The sequence below is a fragment of the Cylas formicarius genome, unplaced genomic scaffold (genome assembly GCF_029955315.1).
Source record: "Cylas formicarius isolate icCylForm1 unplaced genomic scaffold, icCylForm1.1 PGA_scaffold_6__28_contigs__length_40554024, whole genome shotgun sequence".
Classification (NCBI taxonomy): Eukaryota; Metazoa; Arthropoda; class Insecta; order Coleoptera; family Brentidae; genus Cylas; species Cylas formicarius.
The window spans coordinates 5,709,848-5,729,091 of NW_026844347.1; the positions used below are offsets into that span (position 1 = coordinate 5,709,848).

General features: G+C 31.9%; 1 protein-coding gene across 1 annotated transcript in view; it reads left to right on the forward strand.

Annotated features, from left to right (window-relative positions):
- The window catches only part of LOC132702874 (F-actin-monooxygenase MICAL3), a 74,129-nt gene that overhangs the window by 18,437 nt on the left and 36,448 nt on the right, over window positions 1–19,244 (forward strand). Inside the window, exon 2 of the mRNA XM_060671718.1 lies at window positions 1,847–2,017. Within this exon, the coding sequence (XP_060527701.1) occupies window positions 1,866–2,017 (152 nt within the window). The 5' untranslated portion in view covers window positions 1,847–1,865. The remainder of the gene's footprint in view (window positions 1–1,846; window positions 2,018–19,244) is intronic.

Below are 19,244 nucleotides of genomic sequence, written 5' to 3' on the forward strand. Positions count from 1 at the left end.
CCATAAGGTGTAAGACAAGGGCATGTGCTTTCGCATTTCTTTTTCTTCAGCTTACTTAACTACCCACACATAACGTGATTTTTATTTTAATAAGTGGCTTTACAATATTTTTCATATATTGACAATTACTCGGTGATAACAGGTTGATACAGTGGAAACTCCTCTAATCCAAGTTGTTTTATAGGGACTTTTAATGTTTCGTTGTTTACGGACTTTATTTAAGAATATGTTTTTACACGATTATGGTATTTATTCAATCACTTACGTAGAGAGTTTCTCATAAGGATATTTCTCTGTATTTTTTTTAAAGAACCGTAAACGTCCCAGTTGCGTGCAGCCTGATGATAAAACTTCGAAGTCTCATTTGTTAAAAGCACAAATTTATGAATCTACGAAGCTTTTTAGCCTTTAGTACCATGTTATTTACATTGTAAAGAGAATGTCGAAATTTTCAGAGTATAGCGATGCGAACATAAAAGGTGATGCAAGCCTGATGAAAATCTCTACCCATTAAGTACTCTCTGTCTACCTGTTCTGTGATTATTTTGTATTGCAAAAGCGTTGTTGTAGGATTGTTAATAAATTTCTAAATACCAGACGTTGATGCCAGGGATATTTACTGTGTGCTCGTGAGTACATCTGGTACATTATTATGCATAAAAAGTTAAGGGGTCATTGCATTTTTATCCAGCACACACAGCAGCCCAATTATATTGCCGTTTCTTTAAAAAAATGGAGATACGGTGTCACAATCAATGATGATGGCTATGGTTATATAATTTTATGATTTATAATTAATTCATGATAATGATAATATATATGTGTAATATTTTGAAACTGAAATGAGGATCCAGTGAACCGCCATTATAAAGGGCTTTTTTAATTCTGTATTACACCGGGTACTTAGTTTTTAAAAATCGATGCACTCAATTATAAAATTATCAATGCATTGTCGATAATACATTTAATTTTTCTTAAGAACTTACCGTCTATAATTTTATTTTAATTTTAATTTTATTTTTTTTGTGACATTTTAAGTGGAAATCTTATTCAAGTTTTCCAGAGAACTACTTACTGGTATTTTTGGTACACCTCGTATCTTTCGTAGCTCTGGATTTTTTCACTTGGACTGTACATAATCTTTATGGTTTCAATGGTCACTAAATCCAACTCTGTTTTATCATTGGTTCTCATACATCTTAACTGATTTGTTCTTTTTCACTTTTCACTTAATTTTACTTTTTTCACATGAAGTAATTTTTCATAAAAATCATTTTCTTTTGATAGCATCGCCGGTTTCGACGTCCAGTAGTGCACGAATTTGTGCGAGGATATTATGATAAATAGTGTAACTCCAATTTATATTGAGTCTGTTTTCGGGCACTTTACATCTTTCATTGAACTCATCACAAGTATTAAGCTTGTCCGACCTTATCTCTCACACTTCGTTGATTCTTCAGTATTACAAATGCCTAGACTCTGTAAAGGAATAAAATATATCTTTGCGGGAATTTTTCGGGAATTCCGGAATGTCGACTATATTTTTTGTTATTTTTATAATTCTAAATTTATTTACTGACTGCCTTTTATTCAACGAAAAGTTAATATTCATGCTACAAACAATTAAAACAAATCTTGCGTGTTTTGCGCATTTTGTTTGTAATTTATTAATTTTTTTTCAATTTATTTTACCGATATTTCTATTTATCTAACAGTGTATGTAGTATGTATATGTGAAAAAGCAGTTCATTATAATTTTCTTTGTTTAATTATCCCTTCTCTCTACCATCTAGGTCTTGCTGTCTATATTACAGTTATCATATATTTTTGTGATGACTTGTTTCAGGTATCATCAAGTAGTAAAGATGGGGGAGCGAAAAGGTATGAAGGGTCTGGAACTGTGGTGCAAGAAAATGACAGAAGGGTATCCAGGAGTCAAGATCGAGAATATGACCACATCTTGGCGAGATGGCCTCGCTTTTTGCGCCATAATTCACCACTTTAGGCCAGATTTGATGTGAGTACTCTACTAGAACTACAAATTCCTTGTTTTTATAAGTTGCTGCAAATGATGACTAAATTTCCACAAATTTGGTATACGTTCAAGGCACGAGCGAGCACACACTTTTAAAAAAATATGCAATGTCAAGCGGGGTGCAAAGCACATTTTTCCTTTCTCACTGAATTTGAGTGCACTGCGATTAATACGAAAAGAAAGGTGGTTATTTGTGTACTTGGAATCCATAGCACTTATAATTTTTTTAAAAAACTGACATTTCAGAATATATCCGGCAAGTATTATTTTCTTTTTTGCTAGATCTATTTTAATAACGGGATTAAAAAATATAAATGTGGACTTTAATTTTTTTACTTCATTTTTTGGATGTGAAAACGAACAAGTCATATTTGTATTTGGGACTGTTTTTTAAAAGATTATTCAGTTCCTCGAAAACTGCAAAAAGTAGGCAGATATAAAGAAATATGGTCTTCTTTAAACAAATTATAAATAGGATTACATCAAATAGCGCAGCCCTACACCGCACATTTTTTTATCATTAAATGTCGGTTGATTAACGTTTAATCGTTGCGGTTACCTATTAATAAATCAGAATTATTCTAATAAAGAATATCGAGATCTATCGGCGAGATAACGGTTGAGGAACAGGTGGTTGGCCATGAAGCAGTCACGAGAAGATATAATATTTTTCAATAAAATAATGCGAAGTTATTGCGAATGCGCATGAGATAGAGATGGATTGATGTGGAAGGCAATGACAAATACTCTCACTTGAAAGCTAACTGATTTAATATTCCTTGATGTACTCAAGGCTACTGATTGGTTTAGACGTGATTCTCTTGTATTAAATTTATTACTCGGCGGTCACTTTTCAAAAATCGGAAATTACATATTGCTTTGAGCTTTTGTTATTTTGCTACATCCTAGGAAACTCCACTATATCGCCGAAGTATCTAAAAATTGATGACAAAAAATAAACAATTTTTCACCTAGTTCTTGCAGATAGTATTTTAATGAGCTGAAATATTACTACTTCAGGAAAGACCACAAATAATTTGAAGCAAACTTTTTTCTTTCTGAGTATATCAATTATTTTCAGATAATGACCTCCAATTCTCGTCGTTAATATTTACAAGTTTTTCACAGGAAATAGTCCTTTATTTCCTCAATCAAATGAGCAGAACGAACTAAGAGAAAGGAACGGGAAGAACAGTAGGAACCGTTAAGTCCTTTCTAAAAACATGCCTTCTCACCAAAACACATTATCCTTATATTTCAATGTTAGAATTGCACACACCTTTGGATACAATTATTACTACTTCTACAACTATTATTAATTTATCTAAGATAAAAACAAAAAACTCATTAATGTGATTTTGACAAAAAACCAAATGAGTTTTCTGATATATAATAACACAAAATATTTTGTTGAAATGTAACGACCTTCATAATTTTCCTGAGAAAATTGTATATATAAATTTCTATCTAAAGTAAAAAAGCGTGATAGAATCGTAATAAGAATAAGAATATTAGTTAATTAGGGGTACTGAATAACAAGTGGATAATAATAGGCCTTTATGTGGAGAGCTTTAACTTTAATTTCCTGTTGATTTTATTTGAATTTATTTGAAAAGTTAAATTAATACCTAACGTCTCCACAGTCAAAATTACTATTTGACAAATACCAATATGCATTTTTTTTCAGTATTATAGCCGCATAGCTACAAAAGTAGGCTTTTGCGTTGATAATTAGTAAACTGTTAATTTTATTAGTTAGTTATAAGTTATTTATTAACAGATGCTTAAATACCCTATAACTTTGAAACCTTAATAAATATCAGAATAAGCACCGACATCAGTTTTCCTCTATCTCTTTTAAAATTGGTTCTTTAAAAGTGTCCAATTTGGCCCATTCCGTAGACTGCTACTTTAGAGTGTCGAAAGAACCCTTTTTGATATAAAATTTGGTGGATGCTCATTTCTCATTTACATCCTCCTTTACATCTTTATATAAAACTAACAAAAACACTTTGCAGATTTTAGGAAAGCACTCTCTTTCTCTCTTTTTTTTTTTTTAATAACGTAATGAATCTATATGTTATGTAGGTTTTTTCATTGCTGAGCAACTAAGCAAGATAAAGAAAGCTTTGTATTTTTGTCAATCGCCTGGAGGTCGCGCTTGCAATAAATCAATCATCATCATTCGAATGTTTTTAAAAGTACTCTTCGATTGTTGCAATCTTGCACAATTTCAATGACCAAGTTTGTTGCTATCGTTGAATAGCAATAATTTTTTCCCGGAAATTTATAAAAGAATACTATTTATGTTGTAGAGTTTATTAAAATGGCTTTATCAGACTTGTTACATAATATAATATTATTTAGTTAGGAAAATAAAAAACGGCGAACTCGTTAAGGTCCTTAAAGTCTGGCCATCAGTATTTTAAGTTCTCTAGTAAAAAGTCGTAATGAAACATTCCCCGATTATATTGAATAATTTTCTAAAAAATACATTTTTTGAACTAAATACTGCGTTGTGTGCCTGCGGTAATTAATATTGATCGCTCGTAATTAATGCCTTATTATTCTTGAATTTATTTTAAGATAATGGAAAGAAATACCAGGCCCCGGTAATTCGATGTCGTTGGTTTCGTGAATGTATGGCGTAACCATAACCGAAATGCAATCCGATATTTCTTATCCGATAGCCATTATTTAACGCGGCCAAATATGCTGGAGACATTTTCGCACTGAGTTGGGTTATTGTTGAATTTGTTTAGCAGCTGCTTAATTACTTGTCGTTTATAATTTGCTCTATCCGTTTCTGTTATGTAATAGTTAACAACAGTTACTGTTGCGAAAACCCCAATAAATATTTTGTGGAAACCCCAACAAAAATTTTATATTAAAATAAATAATTCGATGACTCAATAGTCAGTGCAACTCAGCACTTAACTCGAAAAAGTAAGGATTTTTTCACAAATTTTAATCTATTTTGAATTATACTGCTTTGTGTTGACTTCTAGTACGTATATTCTATAACCATTAAAAAAAATAATGCAGGGAGGTACACAAACAAAATTTGGTGCAGTTGCCGATTCAAGTATTCTGTCAAAAAACGCATTGTGTGAACTATGTTGGGATAAATATTGCGCATTGCACTTGCTGTAGTTATAAACGCTTTGATACTGTAAACTGCTGAGTAAAGGTTCCCATACATATTATATTACTTGCTTCTCAAAGTGTCAGCAATTTGTCTATATAAAACCACGGTGCGAACCACATCGCTAGCTTTTTTGTCTTCTCGCTTGAATAAAGTTTTTTAAAAAATCAAATTCCTTTTCCACGACGAAAACTGGCGCAGTCGGTAGGATTTCCGTGAAACAAGCATTCCAAAATCGACACTGTTTGGTCTCTCTCAAGAGTTTATTCGCGAAATCCGAACAACACAAAAAACTGTTCAAGTGGGTGCAAAGTGCTCAATTGGCCAGGGGAAGGAACAAGCATCGTCCACAACCCTATTGGTGCGAAATAAGGAACAAAAATCGTCCGAATTTCATACGTAGCCCAGGGAAGAGACAAGCATCGCTCATCCTATTGGAAAACTAGATTAAGAAACGAAACAACCAGGAATGAAAATCGTCGTTCTCTCACTATTAATGTAAGTTTTTCTTTTGTAAATATTTTTCTGATTCAAACTGGAAAGATTAATTTCTCGTTTTGAAACATTAGAGTTAAAACCTAGAGTAGCTTCTGTCGATAATTTTAATACATCATCTGATTCCGATTCCGATTCTGACATTAATTTAAACACAATGCCGGATACGGTGAATCTTCAATTAGTTAGGTACCAAGCGAATAACATCCCTCATTTCGACGGCAATCCTAAACAAATAAATCGTTTTATTAGAATCTGCGAAAATTTTCTAACTAATCATCAAAATGTAAATAACCCAAATGCTTCAATAAATGTTTGTTTAATCGATACAATAATTAGTAAATTAATTGGTAGAGCAGCTGATTTAATAGCTTCTCGTTCTGAACTCGATAGTTGGTTAAAAAGTAAAACAGCCTTTCTGGCAACGTTTTCCGATCAAAGATCAGTTGATTGTCTTTTACAGGATATAATTTCAATGAAACCCAATAGTAGCGAAAGTGCGCATAATTTTGGTTTACGCTTGCAAGATGCCCGTAGTATTTTATTTTCAAAAATTAACTCTACATGCGAAGATATCAATATAAAAACTCTAAAAATTATCCAATTTGAAGATCTAATTTTAAAAACATTTATAAACGGTCTTAATTACCATATGCAGTTAGTTGTACGTTTAAGAAATCCAAAATCTCTCGAAGAAGCCATGTCGTTCTCGTTAGAAGAAGAAAATTTTATCGCTTATAAAAATCGTGTTGATATTTCAACCAAAACTACACCTGTTGCAATGCAAAATAAACCAAAACCTCTATTAGGTCAATACCCAATTAATTACCCATTAGCTCCACAAAATTTTACTAGCCCATTTCAACCGCCAACAATTCGACCAAGTTTTAATAATTTTAACCCCCCGAGATTTCAAAATAATTTCCAAACAAGACCTTATTTTCAGAATATTCCAAGACCAAATTTCCAAAATAATCAAAGACAAAACTTCCCGAATATTCAAAGAATTAACCCGATGATCCAAAGACATCAATTTAATCCAAGACCTTACCCATTTATGACAAAAATTTGACAAACCGGAACCTATGGATACTTCATCAGGCAATACCCGTATAAATCAAATTCAACCAAATAAAAATTACTATCTAGCAAAAGAGATTGACAATCAATCCACAACCCCTCAAGCTAATTCAAACAACGAAATATCAAATTTTGAAAGTGAAAATCCTTATGATTTTTATTATCACGAATATCCCATCCTTGAAGAACAATACACCTACGACACAAATTATGATACACAAGAATTTTCCGATCAAATATATCAATTAGACGAAAATAACTACTGTTATAATGAGCAGGACGGAAATTTTCAGGAAACTCCGAATACAAGCAACCAAACTTAACGCAAAATTTTCCCCAAAACTACACTTCAATATATGTTAATAATTATAATAATTCTGATTTACCAATAGTATATTTTCCTGAACTTGATGCTCAATTTCTATTAGATACAGGTAGCGCGAAAAGTTTTATAAATCCACAGTTAGCTTACAAATATTACCCAGACTTTATAAATATTGAAAATTTTTCAGTAATGTCAGCTCATGCAACATCTGTTCATAATGAAGTAATGACAATACCATTATTTCCTTCTTTCAATTGTCCTGATCAACAACATAAATTCTATCTTTTTAACTTTTCCCCAAAATTTGATGGACTTATAGGAGTAGATCTTTTGAAACAAATAAAATCAAAAATAAATATTAGCGAGTCTACACTGGAAACACCGAATGTAATAATTCCACTGTATTACCAACATAATATTAAAAACACCCCAGCGGATCCAAAAATAAATAAAAATTTTGACGAATCCAAATTTAAATTCGATGAAATTATTATTCAACCAAGAACAACACATAAAGTTAAAATACCCGTGACAGAACAAAATGGTATAGGAATCTTAAAATACGAAAAATTTGTAAATGCTGAAATGCCCGAAGCTTTAGTAAAAATTGTCGATTCATTCGCGTTAACAACCATTACTAACACATCTGAAAATCCTGTTAGTATACAATTTATTAAACCTCTAGAAATAGAATTAATAAATGAATGTGAAACTAATTTCATAAAAATATTAGAAGATAACAATGAAAATTTAATCGAACATCCAATAAGTAATTTCGACAATTTGCAAAAAGAAAATCTAAAAAATTTAAGACTGAATCACTGTAATAAAGAAGAATATAAAGTAATTAGGAAGCTATGTTACGAATATCGAGACATATTTTATTGCGATAAAGTGCCATTATCTTTCACGAAACAAATTAAACACAAAATTAATCTAACTGACGAAACCCCCGTTTACACAAAAAATTACCGTTATCCTGAAATACATAAAGCCGAAGTAAATAAACAAATAGACGAAATGCTAAAAAATAATATAATCCAACCCTCACATTCCCCATGGAGTAGTCCTATATGGATCGTACCAAAAAAATTAGATGCATCAAATAAACGTAAATGGCGCGTTGTCATAGATTACCGGAAACTTAATGAAAAAACAATTGATGATAAATTTCCCTTGCCTAACATTTCAGATATTCTTGATAAACTCGGTAAAGCTCAGTATTTTTCAACTCTGGATCTAGCTAGCGGTTTTCATCAGATAGAAATGCATCCCGATGACATCCCAAAGACAGCCTTTTCTACTGGTACTGGAGTTTTCGAATTTAAACGCATGCCTTTCGGATTGAAAAACTCACCCTCGACGTTCCAACGTGTTATGAATAATGTGCTAAGAGGCTTCCAAAACGAAATCTGTTTAGTATATTTAGATGATATTATAATTTTTTCCACATCCCTACAGGAACACATTGATCGATTAAGAAAAATTTTTCAGAGACTAAGGGAGGCAAACTTTAAAATTCAACTAGATAAATCAGAATTTCTACATAAAGAAGTAGCGTATTTAGGTCATAAAATCACTAAAGAAGGCGTTAGTCCAAATCCTGACAAGATAAAAGTAGTAAAAAATTTTCCTCTCCCCCAAACACAAAAAGAAATTAAGTCATTTCTAGGATTGGCAGGATACTACAGAAGATTCATTAAAGATTTTGCTAAAATCACAAAACCAATGACCTTATGTCTAAAGAAAAAATCTAAAGTAGAACACAGTCCCGAATTTATTACAGCTTTCAACCATTTAAAACAATTACTAATAAATGCCCCAATATTAAAATATCCAGATTTTTCAAAACAATTCGTGTTAACTACAGACGCATCAAATTACGCGTTAGGTGCCGTATTATCACAAGGCACACCACCAAACGATAACCCAGTCGCATACACGTCTCGCACACTTAATGACACCGAGCAAAAATACTCTACAACGGAAAAAGAATTACTTGCCATAGTATGGGCCTGTAAATATTTTAGACCGTATCTTTTCGGTAGAAAATTCCAAATTTTTACGGACCACAGACCATTAGTCTGGTTATTTAACCTAAAAGAACCAAATTCAAAACTTGTGAGATGGAGACTTAAACTAGAAGAATTCGATTACGAAATTCTTTATAAAAATGGTAAACAAAACACAAATGCGGACGCCTTGTCACGAATAAAATTAAATGCTTTAGAAACCGACTTTATTTATAATAATCCTGGAGATATTGATCTTGATATTAACAAATTTCTAGACAACGATTTCGATCCGAATAAATTAGACTCAAATGAAATTTCGAAAACACTCGAAGAAATAGAAAATAAACGTCCTAGGAGCCCAAAAATAATCATTCTCGAAAACAAACTTTTAAGACCGGCTTTTGAAAATACAATACATAGTACAAATACTGACGAATCTTTACAAGGAATACCTATATTAAATGAAATTATTAACAACAAACCAAATCAGATAATACTTCAGAAATCTCCGTATTCTACTTATGTTAAATGTAACTTTAAAAACTTCGACGGTCATAATATATTACATGCAACAATTCCAGAAGAAGAAATTAGTTTAACAAAATTCTTCAAAGAACATTTAAATAACAAAAAGACGTATATTCACTTTTTATCTCAACAACTAAGACCAATTGTACAAAAGGTAATCGCCCAACATTTTCAAAATTATATACTAATCGAATGCACCAAATTAATAAATAATGTTGAACCGGAAGAACGAAATATATTAATTAAATATAAACATGAAGGTAAAACTAATCACAGAGGCATAGAAGAAACTTGTAAATTCTTAAAAAATAATTATTACTGGAAATCCTTAAAGTCAGATGTTACAAAATATATTAACGAGTGTGAAATTTGCCAGCGAGCAAAATATCAACGAAAACCACCAGATCAACCTTTAATGTTAACTGAAACACCTTCTAAACCATTTGAAATCATACACGTCGATACCTTTATTGCCGGCGGACAAAAATTCTTAACTATAATTGACAAATTCTCTAAGTTTGGACAGGCATTGCCCTATTTTGGAACTGCGATTTCAGCATGCCAACAATTAGTACATTTCTTTTCATTCTATGGAATACCAAAACAAATTGTTTCTGACAACGGAACAGAATTTAAAAATGACGTTCTAGACTCTTTATTAAAAATACATAAAATTAAAATCCATTTCACAACGCCGAGTCACCACGAATCCAATTCACCTATCGAACGTTTTCACTCAACCCTCATCGAACACTTACGCCTATTGAAGGAAATAGATAAAAATTCCGATATTATTTCACTTATGCCCTATGCGATCATTGCATATAACAGTACTATACACTCAAATACTAATTTTACGCCTTTTGAATTAACACTAGGACACACTGATACACGTGACCCTATGAACCTAATTCCTTCTCAAATATATTGTGAATACGTAAATAACCATCAAACAAATACTAAGCTTCTTTACGAAAAGGTACATAATGATTCCCTTTTAAAAAAACAAAAAACGATCGATAAAATTAACAAAAACAAAACTCCAGTAGAACTAAAAATTGGCGCAACAGTGTATAAGCGCACCGAAAGCCGAAAAGGTAAATTAAACAAAAAATTTTCTGGACCATTCGTATTAACAAAAATCCTAGATAATAATAAAATTGAAATAGAAAACCCAAAGACAAATAAAAAAGAAATAACTCACGTTAACGAGACTAAAATAATGAACATTGTTCCAGATGGCTCGCAAACATCGGAGCAAACGAAGTAAAAATCCACAACCTGAACAACTATCCAGGAATCCTTCCTTATAAACTAGGTACCGCAAAAATAACCTCCAACCATTTCTCATTTATACAAATTTTTGATTTAAACCCAGCTGTTGCTGAATTCTATGTAATCTATAACCAAGTAAAAATATTAATTAGTCAGATTAAAAATAATACTAATTACTTTCACGAATATTCGAATTCAGTCATCCCTCTTGTAACATTAGAAAAACGCATTGAAAATCAAATTAGTCAACTCAATCCATTATCTATAAGAAATAAGAGAGGCCTATTAAACCCAATCGGTTCTATTATTAAATGTATTACTGGAAACTTAGACCAATCTGACGCGGAAAAATACGATGTAGAAATCAAACAACTGCAAGAAAACCAAAATAATTTAAGAACCAATTCAATTAATCAAATAAAACTGTTTGAAAAAACAATCAACTCATTTAAAAATTCGATATCAAATATTTCTCATAACCAACTTATCCTTAAATCTAAAATATTACAAATTGATCAAGTAATTAAAAAGATAACCATTGAACAAACGAATGACTATGAGTATTTCCAAATACATGTAGTAATGAATCAAATTACCTTTATGTATAATTTAATATATAACATTTTTGAGAAAATTGAGACCGCAATTAGTTTTGCCAAATTAAACACTTTACATAATTCGATAATTGATCCGTCTGATCTATTCGAAGAAATTAAAAACATTAAAAAAGAGTTAAAGGAAAATCAACTGCCGTTCGAGTTATCTATCGAAAATATATTAAATTTTGAAAAAATTATAGAAATAAACAGCTACTCTAGAAGACTAATAATAACATTTATTTTGGAACTACCGCTACTAGAATCAGAAATTTATCAATATTACCGGTTGTATCCGCTACCAGTTAATAGTGAACAAGAACTGCAATATTACGTTAATATACCGATCAAACCATATCTTGCATTGAGTGGAAATATGTACTCATTTATGGACTCTGAATGTGTAAAGCTACTAAAAAATGAGTTCATGTGTAAAAATATACATATTACCTATATGAAGGAACACCCGCCTTGTTCAGTGGAAATAATAACTCACAAGACTAATATAACAAACTGTAAACCAATTAACTTCAACTTCAAGAAATAAAAATTTTTAAAATCCAAAATGGAAAATGGATTATTGTGACACCTAAGAAGATAATAGCAACAGTACAATGTAATGACGACATTAATACTGTTCCATTATTTGGATCCCACCTTATCGAATCCTCCCCAATTTGCAAAGTACAAATTGGAAAAACTGAACTAAGAACCTATACCCCTAATCGATTGAGATTTGATGACACTCGTCTACCGGAAGTGAATCTCTCACTACTACATAAACAGAAAACAATCTTCGATCCACCAGAACTCACATTGGACACGATCAACCTAAAGGAAATAAAGGAGCTGCAAATCCAAATGGACGAAGCAAAAGAAAACCTTGGAAAGATGTCATCACGTATATATTCTACAAGAAGCAGTGTTTGGACAATTTTGTTATACGTAATAATTATATTAATCTCGATTTATTTATTATATAAATATTTTCCATTTAAATCTAAAATTAATAAACAAAAAGAAAATATTGTTATTTAAAAGCACTTGTTGTACCCGTGTTTTTATCTGAGGGCGGAGGAGTTATAAACGCTTTGATACTGTAAACTGCGGAGTAAAGGTTCCCATACATATTATATTACTTGCTTCTCAAAGTGTCAGCAATTTGTCTATATAAAACCACGGTGCGAACCACGTCGCTAGCTTTTTTGTCATCTCGCTTGAATAAAGTTTTTTAAAAAATCAAATTCGTTTTCCACGACGAAAACTCTGTAACGCCAGAATTCTCTTCCTTTTTTTTATTAACTACATTGTCGCGTCGCAATTTTGTATTTAAAATATTCGTCAAATTTTCGGAGAGGTTTTAATTTTCTCGTGGACATAATCCGGTATTATTAGCCGTCTTTTATACATTTAAATATGTTAATTTTTTATGTAGCAGACAGACCGGTCGTATTTTTCAATATACATTAATTTCAGGACAATGTAAGTGTTTTAAAATTCAAACTTTTGTCTCGTTACGTTAAATATTTTCCTTTTATTTCATTTTTTATTGTAAACGTGTAAACATTTGTTACTTCCAATGTAAAATAGTTTCAAATCTTAGTTTTATAGATCTTCAATTACAACTCGATTTTATTTGCTCCTTTCCCAATCATAGCAATAAAACTTAACACTAACGTTCCATACCTCTAAATATTAATAATTAGATATTGTTGCGTCCACATTAAATGTGGTGTTTAATTTGGGGTATATTTTAGAATACGAGCCCTAACAACTAAATGTTCGGACGATGTAAAAAATGATAAAAAAAGACATTTTTTATGTCTATTTATTTTTTTTTTTTGCTTTGTCGATTGAATAATCAATTTACGCACATTACGATAGCACAGAAAGTGCTATCGTATTGAATTATTTTTTATTTCGCATGAATTACATAGCAAAATAACGGAAATATACTAAATGTGCTGACAAATAAATATTCGGACGCGAATGTTTATTGACCAAGAAATCGATGTTACCCATGCATTGATGGTAAAATGTAGTGTGCTTAGATAAATGAGATGTCAGTTCGGGTTGTATCTTTCAAGTTTGTGTAATAGTTAATAAGAAAATGACGCGTGGAATTGCAACAAACAAAAAAGTGCGAGAAATTATCATATCTCAGTACTGCAGAGGTAAATCAATGCAAAAACTTTCAAATGACTTGAGTATTGCAAAATTAACAGCCGGGGATATTATAAAAAAGTATGGAGAGACAGCTAGTGTCAGCGTTCGTGGTAAAAGTTCAGGCCGACCCCGTAAAATCACTGAAAGAGATCGTCGTATTCTGTTCAACATTTGTAAAACTAGCAAACGAAGCGTCTTACGACAAATTCAAGCCCAATGGAATCACGAGGCAAACTTAAATGTCTCCAGGGAATGTTGTAGACAATGGATGCATAAGTCTGCTTTGAGTTTTTATAAGGTATGTTTACAATTTTTCCTGTTTCTATATAAAAATTATTAATATTCTATGAGATCTACTTTTGTTGAAGGCAAAAGAAAAATCATTATTAACGTCTATTCAGAAGAAAAAACGTTTGCGCGACGAATCAAAATTTGATGTGTGTGTAAGCGATTTTCAAAAAAAGATGATTCGTACAAAATCAGAAGCCTTTCACAAAGATTGTCTAAAGCGCACGGTAAAATGTCCCCAGGGTGTTATGATATGGGGGTGTATGAGTGGTAAAGGGGTTGGCAACTACGAGTTCATTGATTGTACTGTAAATGCAGAAAAATACCAACAAAATTTAATCAAGAAGTTTGATTCCATTAATAGAACGAACTTTTGGAAATGAAAATTTTATATCGCAACATTCCTGCCATACTGCGAAAACAACAAAAAAGTGGTTTGGGGAGCATAATATTAAAGTTTTATCGCGGCCAATATTATTGAAACTTTATGGCATCGGATGAAAAAGACTTTGCGTACCAATCTTCAGCGTACAGTTCCAGCATTAAAGGCAAAAATCATCGAAATTTGGAACACTTTCACCCCCGAATATTGCAAGACTTTGGTAGATTCCATGCCAAAACGCATAAAAGCTGTTATTGCCGCGAAGGGTGATGTTACTTCTTATTAATTCGGTATGTTTTTTTAATATTTTGTTATGTAATTTATGTCAAATAAAAAGATAATTCATTACGATAGCACTTTTTGGTATAAAAATAAGTACGTGATTTCGATAAAAAAGGCAAAAAAAATCAATTTAAAATAAGTATAAATGTTTTCTTATTGTTTCGTACATCGTCCGAACAATTAGTTGTCAGGGCTCGTATGTATTTTATTATTTTTCTATATTTACGCTTTAATAACATTCCTCACCTCACCTCACCACTTCCATTGATCAAAGTTTTGGTTGTCTCCTTTTTTTCCTTGGTAACGCTCGGATCCATTGTCGACTCGTAGAGTAACCGCTAACAGTAGAGTTTGTGCTTTTTTTGTGATACTTTTTGCTGCAAGCGAAAAAGAAAAATTTAAAGTAGGGTATAAAAACTCCGTTTCGTACCGTCCATTTATCGTCATAAATAACCCTTTTGGGAACTGGTATTTTGAATATTTCAGTACTTGACTATTTTAACTTACTATTCTATCACTTAAATGATTAAAATCACTAGAGCCATCGTTAACCTTAATAATAAGTGGAAGAAACTGCTGCCTGTCGACTGTTTGTTCTCTGTTATGCCACTGATCAATTATACCTTCTGTATGTGTAATGGAATTTCTTCCTCTAGTGTCCCGAATGGCTTAATTCCTTTCATTTCATTGAACAATTAAAAACCATAACATCAGATCCACAGGATATTCCCGTTAGTTTCCACGTAAAATCTCTGCTAACTATAGTCCCTATGCCGTCAACTTTATTAAATACACATTTGTCATGCCATTCGAAATTTAAATTGTTTATTAACATTATCAATGAAAACGCAATTAAGATTTCTTATTCCCAGTTAATTGGATATAATTGTAATTATATAAAAGCTTTGTATTGTTTTTGACGCAATTAAAGTCATACACACCCGGCTATAAAAAAAAACGCTGTATATAGCGAATGCAAAAAATGAGTTAATTATTATTTCATAATTAGCGTATACTCTATAAAGTCAAAACGGGTTGCAATTAAACACGAAACTTGGCGGTTTGTTTTTGGAATTGTTCTCAACCGTCCGAAAGGTCAATACCCAGGCACTATGAATAATTCAACTCGGACAGTATAAAGTAAGTTGTCAATGTCTGTTATTGAATATTATTCACTCTAGTTATATTCAATTATCATGCATTATAGGTAAAAAACAAATCATATGAACCAAAAAATATGTCAATTGTATATAGGTTTTCGATTTTGGATATATCCAGATATCAAGCACATGAGTTAATCATTTAAGTGTGACTTGCGACTGATCAATTGACAACTTCGTAATCGACTAACCAAAAAATATTTTAAATAACCTCTTGCAATTGTAGAGTGTTACCTATCATTATTTAATAATAACATGTATTTGATAATAAATTATTATGGGTTTGTGATCTTCAATTTACCTTTAAGGGATGGATACCCGAATACGATACTAAACGATTCGGGGAATTCCAATAATACTATCGGCTCCATTTGGTTCCCAGAACGACGTGACGGCAACGTAACGCACAATATAAATAAATAAATAAATACAAATTTCATGGTATTTTCAAAATTATTTCGGTCAATTGACACAAAAAAAATAGACCGGTCAATTCCACAACAAGTGTGAGTAGTCGTAAGACTAGACTTCGCGTACAATAAACTCTTTGTATGAATTGACCCACACAGTTAATTCCCAATTTCTTCTTCGAAGGACGATTTCCCATGTTGGAAGAGATTGAATAAAACCAAACTATTTTAATCAATTTAATGATCAAACTTTTCCAAAGATTGCTAAATAGATTCTTACAACTTGAAGGTGAATACTATTACGGCGATACGTGTAGGAAAACTAGAACGTTAGGGCGCCAGCGGATAATTTTTAAATAAATTGAGAACGCCGAATTCTACCACCGAACATCGAACAATTGGTATCGGGTCTTTAAAACCAAAATTGAGTCTAATGAGATGTGGGTCGTTCCGTAAAACGGAAACACATATTCAACTGTTTTGCGAAATGAATACTTCCCAAACCCTTGCTAGAGAAAGAGCGAGAGAGCATAATCATACGGAACGCAAAAGGTTCGATGCCGATTGTTTTTTGTTACAAGATTGTTCTCAAAATAGATTATAAGTTTAACGTTTATCCTAAAAATTAATTCTCAATTATTGGAAACCACAACAGACTTTAAATTAATGAAAATATAGATATTAAAAAAATTATGCCGTACCGCACATAAAAATATTAAAGACAAAGTATGGCGGAAATTACTTTGGCTATGGATCAAGAGACCGGTAAATAATGACAATTTTTAGAGATCGTATTTGTGCCACTTAAATTATGCGAATTTTATGCTGATATCTAATTATGAAAAAATTCTGTTCATTTTCGTTGATGCAATTTCGGAGTGTTTGATCATGAGCTCTAAGCGCAAGAAGTTGGATATCAGCAATTTATTATATGCATTCTATATCATAGGACGTGCTAGACTCAGTCTTTGATATTTTTGTGGACATGGATTTCGCATTAAGGAGAAAAGTCTTCGCCTCCAAAAAGTACATACGGCATAAGTTCATCTTGATTTTGTAAAGGTCGGTAGGTTAAAAGTTCCTCTATGTAATTTGTCACCGCTACAGATTCTCCAAAAAACCTCTGCTGCTGTTTCTACAGTATCTTACAACATGAAATAAAAATTAAATATATCAATACAATTATTATAAATATATCTATACAAATGATATCATATTTACATAAACGCAGTTCTGCCTATTTTGAAATAGAAGATCCTATTTAGAGCAAATGTAACAAAAAAAATTGCTCCAAGCAGATGGTGAAATTTAAATTTTCACATATATGTATGGAACAAAGCATCATCTAGAGAGGTTTATTCTGGTGCAACGATAGAAAATCAGATTGTTCAGGAACGAAATTTCGGTGGAACATTTAGCCCGACAACTGATAATTAAAAAGAAAACAACAAAATATGTATAACCTGGGTTATGAAACGTTTGCTTGAAATCGATTATAAGATAAAAAAGACAAAAAATCATTATTCATTGGAAAATGATCTAAGTTTTCTGACTTTTAATAGTATATTATGCAACAAGTGTGTTAAACGGCATTTGAGTCACGAGTTTATTTGACACGAGCGAAGAGAATGTTTACTAAACGAGTAACTCAAATGCCGTTTACCATACTGTATTGTTTCTGCGACAGATAGTTTTTGGGTACTTTTTTGCAAAACGCGGATACATTCACTGAAATGACCGTCAGATTTGACATATTGCAAGCCGTGTAGTAATATCTTCGAAAATATCCAATTGCTCCCAAAGCCAATTATACACCGACCTAGCGTGCGGAAAATGTTATTTTACCACGTCAGTTTTGTTTCGACGGATCCGAGCCAATCCGGACATTTCCGGGATATTACCACACGGGTTTGGGAGTAATGGGATGTTTTCCGAGATATTACCGCATGGCTTGAATTTTGAAGTTTGTCATGATCTACTAAATCGGAAATCATCTTGCTTATAATTTTTTTTATAATATTTGTCGTTTCTTTGTCCCTCTTGTTTGACTTTTTCTTTTTTGTCTGATCTTCTGTCTAAAACAATTCGCTGTTCTATAAGATTTGAAAAATAAAATTAGCGATGTACCAACATAATTTTTTAAAATATCTATTTAAAACTTTTTTCCCAATTATTATTACGTATTATTAAGTAATGACTCATATGAAATTTATCACAAAACTCTTTTACTACAATCTGTTTCGTCCAATCGAAATTGTTGTTTCATTTTTCCTTTTTAGTTTTTGATAATTCGGGAATTTGTAAGTCGAGCAAATTAAAATTGGTTTTCATTTAATTAATTGCTACGGTTAGTACGGGACTAGTACGACTCAGGTAGAGACCAACGTGAGAGCAGTTTCCGCGTGCCAGAATTAAAATATCTCGAGTGGCGAAATTTTGCCAGTCGACAGCCAGAGCTGCATCAAGGTAGACCAAGAAGAAAAGAGATTGTCATTTTTCATCTCGTTACACCAATATATTACTATTTGAATCGCCACGTTATTTATAGCTTCAATTTTATCAAAATTTACAGTCCATTGTTGTTTCTCGTCTACCTACTATCGATTCGAGATGGCGTCGCATTGTACTAAGATGTTTTTGAGTGATTTTTGCCCCAAATGCGAAGCACAGGAAATATTACCGAATGAATACGTTCAACAAACGTCCATAAATGTTTTAAATCCACCGAAAAGATTGATCTCTCCCGACCTGTGGCTTTAATGCTCAAGTGGCTCGCGACAGTTTTTAATCAAGCTGACGTGTTAAAGTGACACTGTGCATAATTATGTATTTTAGACTAGAGAGTTGAAGAAACCAAACAAACTAAACCAACTAAAAAAATATTGACACCCCAGAACGCCTTTTTCTTTCCATCCATTTCCATTTGGTTAGTTTCATGCCAGTTTTGACGTGACATTACTTTGTCATAAAACCTTGGACTTTGCATGCACTTCCTCAATAAAGCAGTATGAGAACAGAATTAAAATGTTAAGTCAGATGTTTTGTGTCTATAGAGTATTGTG